Genomic DNA, 24,424 nt, shown 5'->3' on the forward strand with positions numbered 1-24,424 from the left:
CCTGCAAGAATGATTGTTTGCTGCTGACTTGTTTATGCTTCTATAATTTAAAAACAGGTAGTGGACGGGTAGCAAAGTGACAAGAATTAGATGGCTCATAAAGAATAGCACACCAACAGACAAGCTCAGATTTTCATACTTTTGAGTATGAAATCTAGAAATAAATAAATGAACCAAAGCACTTCTTTTCTCCTTTAGCCCAGAATTGTTCTGGACTGCGCACCTGTTCCCAATGCTTGGGGCAGCCTGAGTGTGGCTGGTGTGGAGATCCAAGCAGCACAGGAAAGGGCCTGTGCATGGAGGGCTCTTATCGGGGGCCCATGAAGAGGCTGGCGAAGCAGCAAAGCCAGTCCTATGACATGATCCTGGAGCCAGGCAGCTGCCCCAAAGACAAGGGTTTCGAGTGGGCCTTCATCCACTGCCCTGGTGAGTTACCATCTTCATCTTACTGAAATTATAGATCATGTTTATCAATGTGAGAGGTTGCTTGTCTTCATAAGTTACTTAAATTCTTGAGTTTTAAATACGTAAATAATCTCTCCAGCTATCTCCATGCAACCTCATGCTAGTATGGCATTTAAAGCTTCTTTTCTAGTAGTGATGGGAAAAAGTATTCAATGCTTACGTGAACATTTTTTGTGTGTTTAAGATACAGATACAGATTTGAGCTGAAGATAGGAGGTGGAACATTTTAACTTAACCTTAAAACTGCTTTGCACTTTACTTGTTTTGGCTTTAAAGTCCATGCAAACAATGCTAATTTGCAAATGTTTTCTTTTCAATTGGATATTTAATTAAAGCTAATTAAAAGTTGTTGCCATTAAAATATTTTCAAGGCAGGACTGATTAAACAATAATTAATATGACATTGCAGGCACAAGCTGCTGACAGCTCTAATGGGTCCTTTCCATTTCGAGGAAACAATAACTATAGGTTCAAAATCATCCACAAGTGTGTTCGTGACATTCAGATAAATGCAATACAAAGCATCAAACATCCCTCGTCTTGTCTACTCAGTGTGCCGTATCCACTTATGTTTTGCCTTTGCGGTTAGAGGCAGCTCCAGGAAAATTAAAGCTGTAAACAAGACTCTGATTTTGCATTTGCGCTAACATATAACCCCTGTGTTTCCTTTTCAGCGTGCCAGTGCAATGGCCACAGCACTTGTGTGAACGGCAGTGTGTGCGAGCAGTGCCATAACCTTACCACTGGCCCTCACTGCGAGACCTGCATGCCTGGTTACCATGGAGACCCAACCAATGGTGGCAAATGCCAGGGTGAGTGCCGCATTGCTTTATACATTAGTTATTCTGCACCACATAAGAAATAATGAATCTGCTTGTTATTGATGTGGTGCAGCAGTGAACTGATGTAGTTTAAACTCCTTAACTTTTTCTCCATTATCTGCATACACATGTGTAAACATCTGCTTTTGGTGCATCACTGTTATTAATGTTTAAATGATATAAAACAGAAATATTTTCATATTATTTTTTAATAACTTTTTTTTTTTTTTTTTTGTGAAAACAGTGATTAAGCCTTTAGATAAACATAATCTACTCATGTTAAATACATTGTCATTCAGCATCATAACCAATAGAGGGAACTGTAGGTTATTGATTTCAGCAATACATTTGATATATTGTCCATTGTGTCTGATTTGGGTGTTTGATTAAGTGATTTTGTTGGTTGAAAGGAAGGCCAGTGGCATTTTAGGCTTGTCTCTTGATGCTGGAGTGTCAAAAATACAACATGGGATATAGAAGTGGAACTGCAAGTAAAGCTGAAGTATTATTATGCTATCAACATTTTTTACCCTTTATCTCAAGCCTTTATGGGAAAAAATAAATGTATATTCATCTCTTCTCTTTATTTTGTATGAAAGTGTATACACCGAATCAAACCTACAGAGCTAGAGAGAAAGCTTCCTTTTATTTTTCTTTCAAAACAGCAATATACAAATTTTACCAGATGCAACTGAATACATTCATTCTTTAACAAATTATCTCTTTTGTGTTTTAACATAGAACTGTTTTATTGTAGTTTGAATTGGAAATAACTAGGACTGTCAAATAACTGAAAGTTTTAATCAGATTAATCTCAGCTTACAAATTAATCATGATTAATCCCAATTCACAACTATGCAAAATATTTGCCAGTTTTTACTGGATAGTATCAACGGAACAAGCCAGTGCTACAAATGTTTAGTGTTAACTGACCTTCCCGTGGGTAAACGTCAGATGTCCAAGGGTCAGTAAATGCAGCATGTACTTCTATATCTTGTTCTAAATCATCTATACTATGTGCTAGATCATAATGCAGAATTAATATATCATCATCTAACCAACCGTCTCCATGGTGAAAATGTCTGTCAGAGAACCACCAGATGTGATGAATGAAGTTAAAAAGCCAACATTGATGAATAAACTCTGATAAAACTGATGACCTGGATAAAAACACGTTTTTCCTTTTATCATTGAAGTGTAAGTGTTTGTGCAGCAGAAATAAAAGTCCTACAGCACTGATAGTTTCTTCGTTCTCAGCTGAGCGATAAACAAACGCAACAAGAGAGAAAAGTCGATTGGCTGATCACAGACAGCCGTCATGATTCACGGCGCAACATGAGAGGAAGCAGCTGCTGCACAAACAGATTATCAGAGAGCCACTAGAGCAGACACACATGTGTGCAAAACGCAGGATAAGTAAAAAAAAACAAAAACAAAAAAACAACACAACAACAAACAAACACATACATATGGGAAAAGTGTGGGTGTGGAACCCTCTCACCTGGAAAAGAGTGAGTGTTTAAAAACCCTCATTCTGCATGGGGGTGATGTCCATGGGTTGCTCCGTTAATATTGAGTTTATTCTCAAATCCATCAGTAGAGCCAGCCGGCTCGACTTTTCATGTCCTGCTGTCATAATAGAGAAATGACGGATGTATGGGAATTGTCATGCCGCGCTAAAAAATGTGTTAAAAATGTAAATGCAGTGTGTGTGTGTGTGTGTGTATATATATATATATATATATATATATATATATATGTATATATATATATGTGTGTGTGTGTGTGTATATATATATATATATACATATATATATGTATATGTATACGTGTATATATATATATATATATATATATATATATATATATATATATGTTAACACATTATTTTTGACAGCCCTAGAAATAACATGACATAGATCTATTTTTACACTCTTCTGCTCTGCGCTGAATACATTTTCTCAAACCACTGCAACCCATAATTTCCACAGAATTTCTGTTTTTAAAGAAGTGTGCAATGTCTTCTGACTTTAATGTGCTGAATGGTTGCAAGCACAGCACCAGAGTGGGCATTAGATCATATATAAAATGATAACATTAGTATCTGATGGCTGTTTGACTGGTGACACAGGTTTTTTCTTCGGGAGAAAATTTACTTTACAACCCTACCTTATGAGACATGAATTGCATTCCTGAAAATTTGAATTTAGTCTTATTTTTTAACTCCCAAGCACAGGAGTTGCACAGATTCAAAACACATGCAGACATGGAAGCTCTTTTTTCCTCAGAGGAGGATTGTTAACATGCAGTTAGAACCTGTAATGTGAAACTAAACAGATGAGTGTCTGTGAATATTCTTCTTTCAGAGCCATTATGTGTCATTACAACATATGAGTGCTTCTATTTTATTTCATTTAAAGTGGGGAAATCCATTGCGTATTTAACGTTTATGTTCAGGGGGCACAAAGTGAAATGAAATCACCAGTTATTGCTAAAAAGTGGTGCTGGAGAAGAAACTCTGTTAAATGCATGATAGTCACCTAAAATATTCATATGCATCATGATGGAATATGGGATGGAGGGCGGGGTCAGAAAGTCCCATAATGCACCTTCTCAGTATTTTAAAACTCTAAACCTAAATTTAGTTTGTACATTATTTTTCAAGTTTACATTTGTCATCTAAATGCAAACTTGAAAGCTTGCCACAGTGGAAGCACTTGGAGGGGTCAGTTCATTGAGATTTACCACATCCATTGCTGCACTTACAGCAATCCACACACACATACCTGGCAGGTATTGTAGCATCCTGTCTGGAGTTATGTGGGGAGGGGGTGTGTTTCTCCCTCTTGTATTAGATCTTTGAAGTTCAGCCAATCTTTTGGGAAATGCAGTTGTTTACCATCTCGCTTAGATCAATATCAATTTCCTCCGAATGTGCTCAGCGCAGCAGAAGGGATCTTTGTGCCCCTGGCTTCGTACAAACACTGCGAACAGTGGGAAGCTGCCAACCAAGTGCTTATGAGTGAGTGAGCAATTGTTGGGGCACAGATTCTGGGAATTGTAGGAATTATTGTGCCCCCAGGTTGTCTTCTACTCAAATGTTTAAACTGAGTTTGTAATGACTAACTGGTCATGTATCAGTATGTTGGGACCATGTGTCATTTTAATCAATAATGTTTTCTTACCTGTATTCTCTCTCTCTCTCTCTCTCTCTCTTTCTCTGGCTTTATTTTATATTTATTTATTTTTTGCTAACCTCGCCCTCCCCAATCTTCTTTCCATCTGTGTTTGTTGTGTGTTCCAGCTTGTAAGTGCAATGGTCATGCAAGTGTGTGCCAGGTGTTAACTGGCAAGTGCTTCTGCACCACCAAGGGGATCAAAGGAGACCAGTGCCAGCTGTGAGTATATTTGCAACACTGTCACACACACAATCCTTAAAAAAAAAAAAGAAACAGACACCGAAATCTTATAATTATTTCTAAAAGGAGCAGCTAATGTAAATCCAGACCTTAAATATTATTTTTGTGACACAACAAGAACTTTTAATGCATTATCTTTGTACTGGCATCAGTGAAGAGGATGACATTTTTCTGAAGCTGACCTGTTGACCTTACGGCATTGATGGTGCCTCTTTTCAGTCCAGCAATTTTATCTGTTGACTCCCGCATCTTGCTCTTGACCGAAATATATCATTTCAGTATGATACTCTCTATTTGCTGTAAAGACTCAGGTTAAAAGCAAACAAACAACAAATAAAACAGAGATGACTGGACAATGTGTCTGCAGAAGTTGGTGATTTAACATGATTTCAGTAACAAGTGGGTTTCTGGGCAGCTTGTCAGCAGGTCAGTCATCAGTTGGGATGCTTACTAATGTAAAGTTTGAGGCAATTTTATCTTCTAATAGGGATATACAAGAAGCTGTTAAGTGTTTTCATTGCATTACACACACACACACTCAGACAAAAATGACTATTACTAGAGCCGATGTTAGAACTCTGAACATGAAACTCACCCAGGAGACATGAATCTTTTAGAGATGAGAAGGGTGGAAAGTTGGAGGGGAATCATATTAATTTCTTGATTGTCTTTGGTATAATTGAACTGAAGATTGACGTCACAGTTATCCTCTTTTAAGTGTTTAATTTTTTTGTTATGCAATGAAAGTTTTATTAAGTTGCCATTGGAATAATGTCATCAATAAGTCAGAAAACTCAACTCTACGAAACGGTCATGAGCACTTTTTTTTTCTTTTTTTTCTGAGCAGCCCAGTTTCTTTCCACGTGGAGCTTTGTTTACAGAAACTGATGATTTGGTAGGGTAAACTCAAGAGAAGGTTCAGTTGGTATTATTGGCCATAAACTCCTGGATAACCATAAACGTCCTGCATAAATTTTCTGCTGACATGGTAAAATCCAGCGGTGTGGGAGGACCATTTTCTCCTAGCTGTGTCATTTCTCAGATATAAGCAGAGTGGACACTGTTTTTAATACCCATAATGCGGGAAGAGTTATGGAGGGGTCACTGGCAAACATGAACACACACTGCTGCACACCCACACACAGTGCAATGATTTTTCACTGTTATCTCTTTTCCTATAGAACCATTCAACACCGTTGGCTTAAAATAGAATAATAACATATTCTCTTTTTTAGTACTTTACCTTCAATATCAGCCTGTTGAGTTATACATTTCATCTAAACACATTTCCTCTGTATTTAATGAAATATACATTTTTTTGCATTATATTGCTATAGTTGAGTCTCTGTGAATATCATAATATAACTTCTGTCAGCAACATGATCATGCATAGTCATTGTCAAGAGTCAACTATATGTTTTTGTTCCAGTTTCTCTTGTTACCTCATTGCTATAAAGCTTGTTGCACATGCAAAAATATCTGCAGACTTGAAAATCCCCCGTTCAACATTTTTTGCATCATGTCTCAGAGATGCCTCAAAAACAAGGATGGAAAAAAAAAAAAATAAGCTGCTTTGCACACCGTCAATGTCGACCAATCTGAGTGGGCTTGGCTTTTTTTTTTTTAATGCAGGAGATGGGAACCCTAGAACGCTTCACACAGAAGATTTTTGTTGTTGTTTTTGCACATTTAAAGAATGTAAAACTACTTAGATAGAAACTATAACTTGAAATGATGAAACTTGGTCATAGTCACTAGCAATATAAGGCAAAGAACACATGAATGTGAAGGAGATAAAATGGAAAAGGTGTAATAAAACAGGGAGAAGGTATTACAAGGAAAGAATAAAATAATAAGGAACGGAGAGAGTGAGACCTCTGCAAGTCCTCAATGCTTTCTATCAGCTGTGCAAGTAAATATATTCTAAAATGTCACATTGATTTGTGCTCCCTGAAAAAATGCAGTGCAGAGCAGCGTTGATCAGCTCTGGAACACCAGGTGTAAAAAAAAAAAAAAAAAAAAAAAGTTTATCTCGCAGAAACAGAGTGAGGTATTAATGCATCATTCATAGTCTGTAATCGCATCAGTGTTTCAGGTGTATAATCCTTAATCCTAAAATAAAAATGCTTCTTTTTTTGTATTTTTATGAAATCCTACTGGGATCAAATATATACTGAAGTGCTAGCATTAAAGTTGTGGTGTTTGCTTTACCTTATTTTGTGAAGTGATATCTGTTTCCCATGTTGTGCAGTGTTTTCTCGCCACTTTGGTATACAGAAAGAGTGCTCTTGCAGACTTTTACATGCACTTACATTGCTGCCACCAATGCCATTAAGTCCTCCAAGAAATAGTGGCACTAATGAAGTAAAGTATGCATTGATGCTGAATATTAATTATTTTGAGAGAAGTAGCTGGAAAAAAAAGATGTCCCTGATGTGTTGCAGTGATCAGTCAAACAAGGAGTGAGGGGAGGATTTCTTCTCTAGTGCTTATTTGAATGCCTTCATTAATCAGGAAGCTTCTTATGCAGGCGGTAACAGGGTAGTGGAGCGAGTTTGCGATCCAGCTACACCCTGCCCGATATCATCTAGGCTCACAGCACATCAGGCACAGGTTCAAACAAAAGGGGATCACATGAAGTTTAGATGTGTGCATGAATGCACATACGTGTAGATTAAATTAAGATACAATGCAAAGGAGCTGCACTACTTTTGCGCTCTTCAAATGCCAGAGTGTTGAAATACTTTAGAACCATACACGGTATCATTTTTAAAGCTCATGGTGGCATTTGTCCTCTGTCCTTTGTACCATTGTAAAAGAGCACTCTACCCCATCGCTGCTTGTTTAACATTAAAACAGAACAAGAGCTGGCTTCTCCCCAGCCCCCTGCCCCCGTTAGACCATTCAGGGCACTGATTCTTAATCATCAGGATTTTCTGGTTGCATATCAGCTTAATATCCCTCTTTATTAGTTCGGTTAGTACTTTAACTGCATGCTACCAGTTTGTATGTTCCCCTAAGTGTCTTAGTGAAAACAGCTGCTGGTGACGACGGTGTTGTTAGTTAGGAGAACGCAGCCATGAGTCATGGCTTGTTTTATTTTTCCCTTTTTTTTTCTCACTACACTAAGCCACATTTTAACGGTTTTGGCTCCAATGATATTTCATGTCCCGAAACACGTCATATGCGATACTTCCACCCTCATCTGGCTGACTTTTTCTTCCCATAGTCCCTTCGAAAAGGACACAGCGTGTCTTGTGAATTCAGAATGTTGCAAAGCAACCATTGCTGAATTATTTTTAGAGTCAGAGTCATCCACCCCATACGATGCAACATCACTAACAACCACCTCCTCCTCCTTGGTGGCATGCTTGTCTTTCAGTCTTCATCCCTCCCTCTTACACTGTCCCTCTTGTTTTCACCACCACTGGTATTCAAGTTAGGTTAGTTGCCTGTAACAGAAAACAACTTTTAAACACAACCAGTGTAACTGTAAATATCCCATTTTTAGGGCATAGATGATATTACTCACTGTCAGGGACTGCACAGGCAAGAGACACAGCAAACATGTATTTACAAAGAAAAGCATTTTTTTTTTAACATTTGGACCCATAAAAGAGATAAACAAAACAAAGTTTAACAATGTTGACAGTTTAAAGCATAAAAGACTGAGAGACAATGTGAAGAAACAGGATATAGGACAGTGCAGTGAAATTTCATGCTCTGCCTCATTACAGGGTTTGGAAATCTATAAGTCTGATAAAACACACACATTCAGAGCAGTTGATGGCACTCTGTAGATATTAAGTAAAGAGTGTTGCTCATTTTAAGCATCGCCTACTTGTGCTCTGTTACGGTTCACTCTGATTCTTGTACTTGCAAACTGAGGAAACGATGACCTGTAGGTCACTTCTAAGAAATTCTGCAAGAACCAATTTAGATGCTTGGTCGACTGTTCAAAAAAAAGCATTCATACTGCTTTAAGATTATTTGCTGTAAACCCTGTGAATGTATTCACTCATAGCTCTGAATGTACCTAAAATCCTCTATAACCTTTACAAGGTAAACTTAATTTGACCTTCTCTGAACTTTTGAATGCACACATCCAACTTTTCAGTGTTTAAGTATTTATTGCACATTATGCTGTTCTCTCACAAGATGATTAACCTATAAAAACAAAAACAAAATAAAAGAAGGTTCAGTGACAGCTTATATTTAAACAGTCTTTATCACACTGTTCATGTTTTGAAATCATCTGACACCTACATTAGAAGTTATTGAGCATTTTTATGTTGTAGTATACCCACCACTATTGGTTGTTTTGTTTCAGCACATTATTTGAGATTAATAAAGTTAACATAGCATGATTCTATTTAATTCACAGCATTCATGATAAATTATCAGTGTAGCATGAACTTTTTACATTTTACGTAAATTCCACCTAAAAATTGAATATCTAACTTTTTGTGAGTAGTATAGGTTGTGTTGGTGAAGATTTTTGACTATCCAGTGCATGGTAATTGTATGAGTTTATTATTAAGTTATTATTGAATTATTGAGTTTAAATAAAGACAACTCTTCTTTTGGTTCTTGAGGACATTTCACTTCTCATCCGAAAGGCTTCTTCAGTAAACAAATTGTATTTTTTGCTCTAAGGATTTAAAAGGTTCAAATTTGGCACATTAATTCTAGATGCCATATTATGGTCTTTGTAACCAGGTGCATGTAAAAAGTCTGTTTCTTGTCACTGTTTTGCCTTAATAAAAGTTTCAGAAAATCTAACCAACTTTTGCAAACTTATCAGATTACGTCCTCTTTATCAGAAGTAAGAGTCTTGATGAGACACCAGCAGCAGGAGCTAATGCGCTGGCACTTGGCATACACAGCACCTGATAGGAGGCATCTTTGCTCTCGATTTGTTAGTGATCATCTTCAACTTGTTCTTCCCTCTCTGTTTATTTCACTGCAGATGTGACTCAGAAAACCGTTACCTTGGGAATCCACTCAGAGGAACCTGTTACTGTGAGTAATTCTCCACTGGACACCTGCTTTCTGAAGCCACAGCTTATATGTGCTCACACACGCGCACGTACACACAAACGCCGCCTTGATTATTATTGGCTATTTGCTATCTGCTTTTCTTTCATCTTCCACCTCTCCACTTGCGCTCTTCCTCTCAGGGCAGATGGAGCATCTTAGCGCTTTGGCACCAGCGGCGCTTGCTCGTTGACAGAATGACTTGTCGTGAAAATGTCAAGTGCATCATAGGGAGTGAGTGATTGAGCTAATCAAAGAGACGGAGGAGTAAAAATCCTCCACTTGTCTACTCACTCAATCACGCGTCTACTAATTAATCCATTTAGAAAGTTGACTAAATGATAGCGTGACTTAAAAGTAAAGGGAAAATCTACCAAGGTGCGAGATGCAAAACGCTTACATAAAGCTGACACCCACTGCTGAGTTGCTGCACAAGTCTGCTGTGCACACTGTACAGACTGGTGTCTACGTTTTTGTGCGTTTATTTGCATGATGTGGTGTCCTTCACGGTGCTGCAGCACTTAGTGATTTGTTATCTGCCTTTCAGCACTCTGCTACTGACAACAGAGCCTTTGCCAAGGTTTTGTCCCTTTTGAAATGCCATAGCCTGACAACAGGCTCAATGAAGGAAGGACAGGAAACTAGAAGCCTGAAGCTGGATTTAACCTCTGGACTCCACTGGAAGTTCTTGAGCTTTGTTAAGGCAGCTTTGTAAATGTGACACTTCCCACTGTCTAAAAGGCCACTGAGCATAGATTAACATGATGCTCTGATGGTAAAATTATCCAGCTCCCTTATAATGTGTGTTATGGTAATTTTAGCCTGCTATTGTCAGCCTAGATGTCAGTGTGTGCAGTTAATACCACTGAGCAGTGTCTGTCCTTAAGTTTAAAACTTGAGCCAAAAGATACAAACTCCATTCTTCTTCTGTACAGTTAGCATTTGCCATACAAAATACATACAAAATGTTCAGATAGTGAATATTGTTCAGGAAGCCGTGACCTGACAAGCTTCTTTACAGCCGTTTCAGAAGCTATTACCTATAGCAGGGGTGTCCAAAGTCAGTCCTCAAGGGCTGCTGTCCTGCACGTCTTGAACGTTTACTGCTGGGACCACCCCTGAATCAGATTAATGGGTCAACATGCATGGGCAGAACTTGACAACAAGCTGGAGAGCCATTTGAGTCGAATCAGGTGTGTTGGAACGGGAAACATCTAAAACCTGCGGCCACTGAGGACCAACGTTGGACACCCCTGGAATATAGGATCATGTGCATCAGTCTGTTTGCACATGCAGAATAAAAATACCAAACCAGGCTATGTACAGAACAACAGAATAGATCTGAGTCTTTACTTTGCTGTCCTAACAGATAATCTCCTGATCGACTACCAGTTCACTTTCAACCTCATCCAAGAAGATGATAACCACTACACCGCCATTAACTTCTTGGCCTCACCTGAGCAGGTAACCTCTTGTAAAGAAAACTTACATTAATCAATTTGATTTGTAGAGGTAATTATTAACTTTATTTAAAAAATCTATTGACATTCTGATTATTTAATAATCATAATGCTTTGATAATGTCTGAGTTTTTTTTTTTTTTTATCTTACATTGATTTTGCATTTGTGTTCTTTGTTTAAAGGAAAATAAAAACTTAGATATGTCCATCAATGCATCCAACAACTTCAACCTCAACATCACATGGTCGGTGGGATCCACAGGTACTTAAATTTTAATGTTTAAATTTAGAGAAATCTTGTTCTTGTTTGAGGATGGTGACATTGAATAACATCGAGCAAACTGTGAACTTCTGCTTAAGTTGTTTGAACATTGATTTCAGTTATATTTGTGTAAACTGAATTCATAGTCCATATTTAAGTATGCAAAACCTCAAACCTTTGTTGAAGCATTGTCATTATTTTTTTTTTAAATATTTCACAATCAATACCTGTCATTTCAGACAAAGCTTTAGAAATTGAGTATTGATGTAGATTTGCTTCAGCTCCCTTTTTGCTTTAGTTTTAATTCAAGTGTTCATTTGATCAGTCAGTATAAGAGACACATCATGAACAATACCACATCCTTGTTAGTGTACTGTGTCACTGTTGAGTGGATATTATGGGTCTCCTGAGGAAAGACACCCAAGGACACTGCAGTTGGCACTGTTTATCTGCTGCCCTCCGTCCTCTCAAGTCATATGACAATTTCTCCTGTCCCACAACACTGACATTTTGTAGCAACTAAAACACGTTAACCTCATGCAGCCCCCTCCACTGCTTTAACCTTTTCCAAAAACCGTTATTAATATTTGAAGCCAGGGCCCCCCTTTACCCTGTATAGATACTGTGTCTCAGAAGGAACGGGAGCCTCTTCATAATCGACAAGAGCATGAAGCGCCTTTAGGTGGGGAAGGAGGGGAGGGGTGATTTCAATTAAGATAAACGTCCTCACGTAGCCTCACTCAAGCTGTCATTTTCACTGCTTTTGTTTTAGAGTTGTGGGTTGGAATGTCAATGATGAGGAGCCACTGACACAAGAAAAAATGAGAAATGACTTGAAATATTAAGATGGAGAGAAAATTGACTTCTTTTCTAAACAGTTTCAGCCATAAAAAAAAAGCTTATGGTTTCACAATAGGTATTGAGGATTGTGTCCATTAATGTTGTCACCTAGAAATAATAATCACATGATACAGAACATTAACAGATGCAAGCAGGTGTTTATGATTAGTGCTAGTTAATCTGAGCAGGCTGGCATTTTTCTCCTGCAGTGTGAATCTGCCCCATGGACATTAAATACGAACATGCATTTGATGGTGGGGACCTGAATTAAAGAGATGAAAGTATTCTAACATATGAAAACCTGCAGTCATCAGCATTTCAGTCCCCCTTTCTAGCTGTGTTTATCTCCCATGTCCATGCCAGTTTAACAGTAAAATATTATTTGTTCATTTGTAATTACACAATAAAGCTTCACTTTGTTTTAGGTCCATTGAAAAAAAAGTTAAACGGTGATAAGAAATAATAATAATAATAATAATAATAATAATTGCACTTGAGTGCTTTCCTGTTGTTCAAAATGGATGTAAAAAAAAAAAAAAAACATCCATTAATGCATTTATAATAGTATGTTGCAGCCAAAGCAGCTCCATCTCTATGGATACGCTGTCTGAGCTCAAAATTGCATTATGCTGAAAATGAACTCTTCATCCCAACAGCTGGAACCATCTCTGGAGAAGAGGTGCCCATTGTCTCCAAAACAAACATCAAGGAATACAGGGACAGTTTCTCATGCGAGAAGTTTGGCTTTAGAAGCAACCCTAACATTACTTTCTATGTGTACGTCAGCAACTTCTCATGGCCCATCAAGATCCAGGTAAGGATTGTGCTCTTTATTGACTTGTATAAAGTTGGTTACACAGTGAACTTATCATCATTTATGTGCCCTTGAATTCAAAATGATATAAAAGTGAAACAAAAAAAAGGAATATTTCACAAAACTTAATTTATTTCAGTAATTAAACTTAAAAGGGGAAACTGATATATTATATAGACTTGTTACATGCAAAGTGAGATGTTTCAAGCATTTATTTGTTATAATTTTGATGATTATGGCTTACAGCTAATGAAAACCCAAAAATCTAAATCTCAGGAAATTAGAATATTACATGAAATCTATAAAAAAAAAAAAGGAATTTGTACACAGAAATGTTAACCGTCTGAAGAGTATAGGCATGCATATGAACTCAGTACTTGGTCTGAGCCCCTGTTGCATGAATTCCTGCCTATATGTGGCGTGGCATGGATGTCATCAGCCTGTGGTCCTGCTGGGGTAGAATGGAAGACCAGGATGCTTCAATAGCGGCCTTCAACTCTCCTGCATTGCTCGGTCTCATGTGTCTAATCTTTCTCTCTGCAATGACCCATATATTTTCTATGCAGTTCAGGTCAGGAGAGTTCGCTGGCCAATCAAGAACATTAATCCCTTGGTCATTGAACCAGGTTCTGGTTCTTCTGACAGTGTGAACAGGTGCCACATCCTGCTGGAAAATAAAGACAGCATCTCCAAAAAGCTTTTCTGCTGAAGGAAGCATGAAGTGTTAAAACCTCCTGGTAGATGCTGTGTTGACTCTGAACCTAATAAAGCCCAGTGGACCAACACCGGCAGATGACATGGCTCCCACATCACCACCAACTGTGGAAACTTCACGCTGCACTTTTAAGTGTCTTGGATTGTTGCCTTTCCATTCTTCATCCAGACTCTGGGACCTGGATTTCCACATAAGATGCATAATTTGCTCATCAAAAAGGAGCACTTTGGACCACTGCTCAACAGACCAGTTCATTTTTTCTTTAGCCCAGATAAGATGCATCTGACGTGTTTTGTTCAGGAGCAGCTTGACAAGAAGAATGTGACATTTGAAGCCCATGTCCAGGATCCATCTGTGTGTGGTGGCTCTCAAAGCACCAACTCCAGCCTCAGTCCATTCCTTATGAAGCTCCCCACATTTTTGAATGCTCTTTTCCTGACAATCATCCCTGCTGGTTGTTCCACCTTTTTCTTTCACACTTTTCCCTTTACACTCAACTTTTTATTGATGTGCTTTAATGCAGCAGTTTGAGAGCATCCAACTTCTTCAGCAATTACCTTTTGAGGCTTTCCGTCCTTGTGGAGGGTGTCACTGATGGTTTTCTGCACAACTGTCAGGCCAGCAACCTTCCCCATGATTGTGAATTCTACTGAAATAGACTGAGAGACTATTTAAATGATCAATAGTCTTTTGCTGGTGTTTTGGATTAATTAGTTGATTAGAATGCAGCACTTAGAGGTTACAACATTGAACCTTTTCACATTATTCTAATTTTCAGAGATTTTGATTAAACCATTATCATCAAAATTATAACAAATAAATTATTGAAATATCTCACTTTGCAAATATTGAGTGTATATAATATGTTTACCTTTTTAAGTTGAATTAATGGAATTAAGTTTTGTGCGATAAATATCAAATAATTTATTTTTTAAATCATGTTTTCATAAACTGGTTATTTGGAAAAATTGAGTCATGCAGAAAGAACTACAACACAAACTGTTTCATTACAGAAGACCAGAAGTAAATTTTTGCAATGGCCAAATCCAAGTCCTGAGCTAATTCCAGCACAAATGTTGCAGAAGGATCTGAATCAAACAGTTTACGAGTGTAAAACCTACCAATATCCCAGTGCAATTATAGTTTTATAGAGGAATGCACCAATATTCTGCCAAACTGCTGGAAGCAGGTCACACCAGATACAGACTTTTGCCATTTATAGATGTGTAATATTTGTCTCTGTAAGCAAATGAAAAATAATATATTCTCTAACAAATTCTGAAGCTCAACTGTAGACAAAAACCTAATTTCTTGAATATACCGAGATGTTACCTTATCATGTGAAGCTAGTCACTTATCATGACTAGCCATCAAAATTATCTCGACTCTGCACTGACTGTCTTCTTGCTCAAGGCGTTCATTTAAGCAAGAAGCGTAAGCTTTTACTAAGAAATATAATACAGTGAGATAACAACTGTGATTCCCACTAATAGTGTTTCGTACCCATTCTGCTAATTAACATACTCCGAAATATTGATTTTTATTTTGTGTCCCACCATTCCACATGGTAGATGAGTGGCCCATCTTGAGATAATAATATCTTTGGGGCTCGTCCATCTGCAGGGGTGGTCCAGTAATAGTTTTCTATTAGATTTCCCAGCAACAGTCACTTACTTATTATGGACTGAGCCCTGTGCTGTAAAAGCAAATAGCTTCTGTAACAGGATAAGGTCTCTCTTCTCTTACTCGCCTTTTATGATGCGCGGTGGAGAGTGGTGACCTGGATGAGATAAGGCCAACTTTGAGAATGCGCTCATCAGCCTTCACATTTAAGGTTCAAGCACATAAAATAAGCATTTAATGTGAATTACGATAGAGCTTTCACAAAGTGAGATCTTTCTGTGACATCATCATTTGTCAGTATAATTGCAATCCAAGAGACTCCTCTGTGCAGCGACAGTCCACATGTGATAGAAGAACGCCCTCAAATGATGCTATTGATCGGCTGAGATGGATGAATTGAAATATATTGCCTTGAGCTCATATCATGTGAAAGGCAGGTTTGTAAGCACAAAATAGAATTGTCCCATTTATTAAAAAGCCAGCAAAGCATCTGAGCTTTTGAGTCACGTTAGTCATGTCAGTGAGCATCTCATTTCAGATCAGTGACTCTCATTTTCCAGTTAATAAGGCTAACACAAAGTCAAAGGTGGCAGAAGTTTGGGAGGGTAATGAAGGACATCAGCACAATGAACAGTCTCATCCTAAACATGCTCATTCATCTCTCCTGTTTACCGATCAAATATTTAGTTGCATACATATCGTCTCAGTTTCTTATATTTAAAAAGAATGCGGTTTCTGATTATTCTTATTTGTCTTTTAATACTCAAAATGGTAAACCAGTGCTTCTCTGATGCCTCAGCAGCCCACAACCTGCTGTATTTTTGCTTTTTGGCTATTACAAATCATCAGTTTTAATCCTGTTTTTAAATTCAGCATTAAGGGCAACAAATATGACGCAAATAATCCACCTCTAAAAGCTCAATTTGTGCCCTATTAGCCATCCCTCAATGTTGCCAATCAGAGGCTCAGTACAGCTGTAGATGACATTGTATTTGTGAGTCTAAATGATTTCAGGGCAGAATGGCTTCAAAGCATCTATAGCAGATAATGACTTGTCACTGTGATGTGGCCTATCATATGTGATTTAGCTGCCAGGCCTGTGTGTCATCTCTACTTTAATGAAGATAAAACATATTTCGGACCCATTATTCACTGGCCGGGTTGCCTTTTAGGCATGAATACAGAAATCAGCTATATAAGTTGGTTCTCCCTGAAATAACAATTGTTTAGTATTATCTGAGCTCTGTGGTTATGTTTGAGTACAGGTAGGTGGATACTGAGAAAGCTGTAGATAAATATTAATTGTTTATTCTTTGGCTTGTTTGTGAGTCTGCAACAGGCAGTTACTGCAGCTGTTTTAAGTTGTCTGTTTTTAGGTCTTTATGTCTTCTGCAAGTAAAATCTGCTCCTGATTGGAGCGGTACAGAATATTCCACTTTTTCACCTTATAAATTTCCACAGTTGTCACAGTATTTTTTTGGGTCATTGATCATCTGTACGGTGAAGTCCCGTCTGTTCAGTTTTGCTACATTTGGTTGAGTGAAAAGTTCATCCACTCCTGGCTGCTTCTGTCATGTTATCAATAAACAGTTGTAACCCAGTGCCCCTAGAAGCTCCTTTTTGTGGTTTTACAGTTTGTGACAACAGCTGACCTTTTACTTGCCTTTTAAAATCATTAATAAGTTACTAGCTTCAAGTGAAACCTATCCATTATGAATTTGAAATTAAAATTTAGCTAGACTAACGAAAACCTGTAAGTAGATGTGTGCAGACCTCTTTATAGATCAGCTTGAGTTAAGTGAGGTTGCTGAGGGTCAGCCCATGCCTTCAAACCACATCCATCCAGTTGATCAAATGAATTCTGTTGTCTCTTCCATAATTTTACACCTCGCTCTTGTCTTTTTCCACTTCATTCAAACAGACATTTTTTCACAGACAGTTTTAGTGACGAAGCCTCCAGTGAGTCAGTGACCTTTTAGCTGCTGCGCTTGATTCTTGATGCTGCCTTGACCTGCCGATGCCATCTCATATTAACCCCCCTTACAATGTCACATATCAAACTGGGAGAGCGCAGTCAGAATTCACATTCTCACCGGGCTGCTTGAGTGATGTGGAAATTAAAAGATTAAAGATATTGTGTATTTTTCCTATGCTGTTGTGAAAATAATGTATTATGACTTACACCTATGTTTTTTTTATCATGACAAATACGATGAATCATATGACAAATTTACATTCAGATTTTTTTAAATGACTGTCACAGCATTTTAAAATGATTAATCTAAATAGTCTTCTTCTCTCTGAACAGATTGCCTTCTCCCAACACGGCAACATCATGGACCTTGTCCAGTTCTTTGTAACATTTTTCAGGTAAGTGTGTCAGATGCATATACTGCCTAAATGTAAATGCTCAGCACTTTGTTGCAACTTTTTGAAGTCTTTATCAGTCAAGAAACGTTATCCACCACCTCTTTGTCCTCCTCTCCTGTCTCTAAGGGATTATTGAGTTATTTGAGCCTGTTTGTTAACCAAGTTCATGTAAATGGTTTTTGTCTCTTGAAGGCAGTGATTTTCCATTTCAAGTGGCAAATTAACTGCCATTCGCAGTTTAAATAGGTGCATATTTTCCTGCAAGTGCCATCTAAAGAGAAGGCGTGGGCGATCAAGATATGAGGGCTCTTAATGATTTTTCATCCCGAGAGCTGCGGTGGAAGTCTTTCATCATTGAAATGCTTCAAATGAATGAATTGTGCTGTTTAAAAAGCACATTAAAGTCTGAGTATGTAAAACGGATGTGTGTATAATTGCAAAATTTATGCTTTATGTTATATATTGGTCTTTTGGAAAAGCTACAAAAGAAACCCCCGAAAAAATGGCTGTCTTACTGAAGTCATACATGTCCTGAGTATCTGTGATCCCGTGCACAAAGCACACCCTAACACTGATAGTGCAGTTCTTGTCTGAGTGTCCATTTTCTTCTCAAAGGTGTGCAGCCCACAGTTCCTTATGTACGAACATAAACTGTGTAGGTGTCACAAAGGGAATAGAAGACATGTTTTCCTTCAGGCACCTGCTCATCATCGGCCTTTTGACAATACGTTTCTAGACAAGCTGTCACACAATCGGTTATGTCATGCCGTCAGCTGATTATATTACAGTTTAGCAGCCAAAATCCAGAATCTTTTGAAGGAAAGGGGACAAGAACCCAACCCCCCTTCTTTTTTATTTATTTTTTTTTATTTATGTATCTCACAGCTGCTGACATCAGTCTCAAAGAGTTCAGCTACAATTTGATATTTTCTCTTCGGAATTTTTGTTTGAGTATCTGGACTTCTTTTGGTAAGTAAATACCTTTGAAGATGCACTAAAAGACCATAGTAGCTCTGATGTTCTTAAGGAAATCAGTCCCAGATTTCCACATGGGTTTTTTCTTCTACCTGCCTAATTTCATGCATTATTTTTCCTTAGTTTACATTTGATTTTTAGTTGTTTTTTTCCACATTGCTAAGCAGGTAATACTAATTCTGTTTAGCTTTTTTCTGCATAGGGATCTCACTGACCCATAAACTGAGGAAAAACCGAAAGGCTTTGATGAGCTAACAAGCAGTTGTGTTTCTGTGTGTGCGTCTGTGTGTGTGTGTGAGGTTGTGAGTGTCAGTGGGGAGATTTGAAGAGGGATGAACTTGCAGGAAACACAATCAGCCTGATGACAAAATGTCAAATCACCCCAGAGGGTTTGTGGACCTCCTTGAATGAGATGGAGGGCGAAGAAATGACATCATGATTTTGGCTCTGCTGTTCGTCTCCTAATAGGAGGATGAGCAATATTTTAAAACATACATGCATGCAATATTTACCTTGGCTTATACACTCATGATATTTGTAGGTGCAGTCGATTTGCTGAACCAAACTGAACTCCTGAAAGAAATCCTTTTAGAAAACAATAGATGCACTCCAATTTCTCATTTTGTATTGTTAAAAGATCCTTTTGTTGTGTTTCTATCTGTTTAGCAACTTAAAAAGCCTGTAGACTGCAGGAATAGATAGATATTGATTGTTTTCTCTTCTGTAACTGTAGCCCTGCGGTTACAGAAAGTACAATGTAATTGAAGCAGCAGAGCCCAGTTCAGTTTCATTTCAGTCAATTTTCTATTATGTTAAACATTGCAGGATACAATCTCTATAAATAAAATGGAGAATTTGAGCACATACCCATAGAACACAGCAATAATTTAATTAGTATTAGTGAAGAGTTAAATGTATTTTTCTGGGATACAATGAATTCTAGCTGCATACAAGCATAACTGCTTGTATATGGAAATAGAAGTTAAAGCAAATGTGAGTTTATGTTTACAGTAGAAATTATCACCATTTTTAAATAAATCTTGCCAAATGCATGCAGCATATGTAAGCACATGCAGCTTACATATCAAACAAATTGGCCCATAAATTGCGTGTCTCCTGTGAATCATGCTTATTATCCTGGCCATTAAAAGAAATATAGCATGTCCCTAAAGACAATGTCGTACTGCTGATGTTGCAGGATTTATTTCTCATAGGACTGTCTTTGTTTGTAGACATTTGTAGACACAAGAAAATAATATTTTATATATAAAAAAATACTTGAGGAAATCTTTGTCATATGCAAACAAATAATTATTAAAGTGTTGGCTTAAATAAGTCACTATAAGTCGTTGGTTGCTGTATATTTAATTCTTAACTGCAAGAGACTTGGAACAAGTAGAAACCGGAACCATTAAAAAAATAAATAAATAAAATCAGCTTGTTAGTTAAAACAAGCATCCACCCTTTGATTATTTCCTAAAATCTGCTGAATGTCTCTTTAGCACATGATCATCTCTACGTTGTTATGTGTCTCAGGGATAATGAAGTGGAAGCTTTCAATCAGTCATATTTTCTCTCATTCGTGGTTGGACGTTGCTGAATCTCCCTTGACTGATGGATGTGCCGTCGGGTTATTAATCGAAGTAATCGGCTGAGACATTCATGTGCTACTTCCTCAAATAATTTTCCCTGTTTTGTGTGTTTTGAAGTTTAAAAGAAACTTTGAAGTCTTGAGTCACCCCTCTCATCTGCTACTTACTGTATCAGCAGTTCAACAACATTAGAAAATATGCTTATTCAAGATTTTGCTGACAAAATTGACACCGTTTAAAAGATAACTGAAGTTACAAATAAATTAAATTCTAAGTTATTTGATTAATCTGTAAAAATGTATTTTTAGGTAACTTATTACCTCATGAAGGTATAATATTTCTTTAATATACACATTGCATATTAAAGAACAAACACATATTTTTTCTTAAATTACATTACTTCCATTTAAGTTCCACTTAAGGGGAGTTCTGTCTTGAAAGTGAGTGTGCACTTGATACGGGGTAGAAAAAACCTGAAAGTACAAACATGAAAGTACATGTTTGTTCTGGGAAGCAGCTTCTCTAATAATAAAAAAGAAAAAAAAAAGAAAGAAAAAAAAATGGCAAAAGAAAAACTAAAATGACTCAATTTTGAAATATGTAGTGTCAGGTTATTAGAAAGTCATCTTGACATTGTTTTCTTGTTTTCCTTCACAGTTGCTTCCTGTCGCTTCTCCTGGTGGCAGCAGTTGTGTGGAAGATCAAACAGACCTGCTGGGCTTCACGACGCAGAGAAGTAAGCCTCCAAACTTTCTGTTGACTCGTAAAGCACAGCTGACTGTTACAATGTGGAGATAAATTTTAGGCTGTAGAAAAAACAACTTCACATCTGTTAGTACTTTTCAACCGGTTTTCCTGACTGTGTGGACAGAGTGAGTGAAGTAAAGTTTATTATGTCGCACTGAAAGAGATGTAAATGTAAATTTCTCGTTTCTGTGGTTGCTATGATGTAAATGGAAAAAATCTCCCCTCATCTATTTCAGACACTCTTAATGATTTTTCTTCACCTGACCTCACTTGCCAGTTTAGATATGTGTGTACAATATAACTTAACTTCACCCTCACACTGATGTAAAGTTGACACGAACTACAAAGGGTATGACCTATTTTTTTTTTATTTTTTTTTTTTAACCACCAAATTTGCACAACATTACAAAACATGCTTTTTAATAGCAGAGCAAAGCTAAAGGCCCAACAGCAGCAGTCTCAAACAAGAGCTTGCTGAGCGCTTTGAGGAGCAATGGCTAATCTTTTTATGTTATAATCTTTCTGCCATTGTAGTTTAGTACTACATGGATAATAAATATAGAGAAGAACAATACTGATACCAGTGGTCAGATATTAATATGATTAAAGGTAAAGATAATAATTTAAGTTAAAGTGTGGATTTAAGTTTATATGACCACTAGAAAGAAGTTTAAAAGGAGTAAATAGAGAAAATGTGAATGAACTGGGAGAAAGGATATTAGTCATTAATATTCAGCATTGGAATGAAAGTTAGGGCTGGGAAATGTAGGGATGAAAATAGGGAGGAAAAGATGAGATGATTGGCAGCAGAAATTATAAAAGCAAGTAAGAAAGATACTCTGCAGGATATAGTGGAAGAGAGGGAATGTATGGAAATTCACCTCCCTGGATATTTGATAGTTTCTGATTTTTGTAAGAGCAACCATCATTTCCATCTTTTCAGTGTGTATCCTCCTGGTTGCTGATTAATTCGGTCCTGCCTTATGACCTGCAGTCTACTAATAAAGCTCTCACAATTCATTTCCCCCTCAAGCATGACATTTATAATCACATAACGAGAATTTTGAATTCTAAAATTGATGTATGAAAATAAACAAAAATGGCTTTAAATCAGGCCAATAAAAGTTAATTCAAGCAGATGGGCTCATGTAATTAGAAATCTGTTTCCTGTCTGTTTTTGCCATTTATATGATCTGTTTTTTGTTTATTTTTCAGATGTAATTCTTAATTTCAGTTTTGTGAGAAAAGGAGGCAGATATTTGCTTGTTTTCTCTCTTTAAAACACACTACAGTGCATAATAAGGAACCTAATATTCCTTATTACCCAATTTAAACCCCTGCTACACATTAAAATCTGCTCACATCCTGTTGGGATTTGCACTGAGCTTTTCTTGCCTGTGCAGGTGAAGCTCTTACAGGTTTAATGGGATGATTAGACTAGCCAAGGATAAGAGATTTTAATCAGCTTCATAGTATCCTTTTAAACCCTATTAAAAACCGTGGTTTGCACAACTAAATTCGAAGGAATTTAAATTAATATTGATGTCATGTATTCTTTACCTGTACATTCAGGCACTCTGCTTTATAAAAATGAGAAACATCAGAGCTTTCTGCTGTGGCATTTTTCCGTCGCCCTACTTCAAAAGAAACATTTTAAGGAAAAGCTGCATGTTGGTAACCGTTTTCTTAAAATATGTAACCTAGACGGTGTTGTTCAGTACAGTTTTGAGTACTTTCAGGTGTTCAACTAGTCCTTAAACTTCTCCGCGTGCAGCAGTTCTCATGATCATTTTCTCACAGAACCAGATCCAGCCAGTTTTTATGGCTTGTCCTTGTATTAAATGGTCCATGTGGTGCGATTCTTAAGTGAAGCTAGTTCACTGTGGCTCATGTTGCTCTTCAATGAGAGCAAAGCTGTCATTCTGACTCAGGTCTGTCTTCTTTCAGTCATGTTAACATGGCTGCGCGGTAGTGTGGTGGTAAGCACTGCAGCCTCAGCAAGAAGGTCACTGGTTCCTCAGCTGGGGAAAGTGGCCTTTCTGGGAGGAAAAGAAAAGTGTTTTGTTTTCTAAATACCTAACAACACTGATACATGACTATGATTTTGCTTGTTTTGAACTAACTATTCACATGAAAACCTGTAAAATATAAAGCCTAAATAAATAATGCAATTATGCAAATATTTTCTCACACAATGTTTGGCTCTTCAACCAAACAATCTGCCCTATTATTTGAAGAGTTTGTAAACCGCTCCTGCTCTTACCAGACTTGAATCAAGAACAGAAAGGATTTGTCCTTTCATTTACGCCTCTGTCTGACACTAGGGCATGGAATGAATAGGTTTTAATGAGGCTTTTAAAGATGGCAGGGCCAATAATGAGACTCTGATCCAGCCAAGTGGCATATGGACATCTGATTGAATGATTTTGATTGGCTTTCTGGTGTAAAATCTGTAATTTTGGATTGTGGTAGATCTAAAGAAAAAAAAAAACGGTCTAGTTAAGCCACATTTTCTACACAATTTATATTTCTTATTGGAAGCATATTTAACATGAGGGCTTGTATGTAATCAAGCAATTCCACTGTAATTCTGAAAATTGTCTGTCAGAAGAGGACAAGACATATCACTAAGTGTAATTCCATGTATTAACCTAATCTCTCAAAGCTGATTGTTTACTTTGCTGCAGCATTTAATTAAAACAAAATGGCTTTCTCTTTTCTTTGTTTGGACTTGAAAGGACATAGTACAGGCTGTTATATTTGAATAATTTAGGTTGAGGCTAGGGGACGAGACTTGGATCCTTAGTGGGGACCAAGGGAGGGAAAGACAACAACTGTAAATGCCACGGAGGAGGACACAGGCTGACCTCTTTGAAGCTACCTGTAGGGGGAAACAGAAGGGAGGGCATGCTGACATTTCACGAGTCTACAACCCAAAAATGCACCACATGCAAACATGCGGATATGCTTTATACACCTCCTCTTTATCTCTGTCACACTCATGCAGGCACATGCACACCATCTACACCCACAGCTGTCCAGAGAGGTGGTGTTTATTTGGAATTCTAAAAACTCAAAAATGCTCTTGATTTCCTTCAGAAAGGAAATTAAATTAAATTAATGTTTAGTAACTGCAGTGTCCAGATCTGATGGACTAAACCTGCTTTGTTGTTTTAAGTGAGGACTGGATGATCTACAAGTTAAACTCAAAGGCTACACTTTGCTGTATTTGTGTTTGGCTTCAATTGTTGACTGAACCGACCTTGCGTTTTGGTGCTCAGTAG

At 37.5% G+C, this 24,424-nt stretch overlaps 1 protein-coding gene across 1 annotated transcript in view; it reads left to right on the forward strand.

The window, feature by feature from the left end:
- atrnl1b (attractin-like 1b) overlaps nucleotides 1-24,424 on the forward strand; it is a 65,206-nt gene that overhangs the window by 20,923 nt on the left and 19,859 nt on the right. The window contains exons 18-26 of the mRNA XM_041973683.1: nucleotides 199-426; nucleotides 1,140-1,277; nucleotides 4,591-4,684; nucleotides 9,675-9,727; nucleotides 11,112-11,206; nucleotides 11,386-11,464; nucleotides 12,961-13,118; nucleotides 17,765-17,826; nucleotides 21,051-21,129. Of these exons, the coding sequence (XP_041829617.1) occupies nucleotides 199-426; nucleotides 1,140-1,277; nucleotides 4,591-4,684; nucleotides 9,675-9,727; nucleotides 11,112-11,206; nucleotides 11,386-11,464; nucleotides 12,961-13,118; nucleotides 17,765-17,826; nucleotides 21,051-21,129 (986 nt within the window). The remainder of the gene's footprint in view (nucleotides 1-198; nucleotides 427-1,139; nucleotides 1,278-4,590; nucleotides 4,685-9,674; nucleotides 9,728-11,111; nucleotides 11,207-11,385; nucleotides 11,465-12,960; nucleotides 13,119-17,764; nucleotides 17,827-21,050; nucleotides 21,130-24,424) is intronic.

Source organism: Melanotaenia boesemani, chromosome 21 (genome assembly GCF_017639745.1).
Source record: "Melanotaenia boesemani isolate fMelBoe1 chromosome 21, fMelBoe1.pri, whole genome shotgun sequence".
NCBI lineage: Eukaryota > Metazoa > Chordata > Actinopteri > Atheriniformes > Melanotaeniidae > Melanotaenia > Melanotaenia boesemani.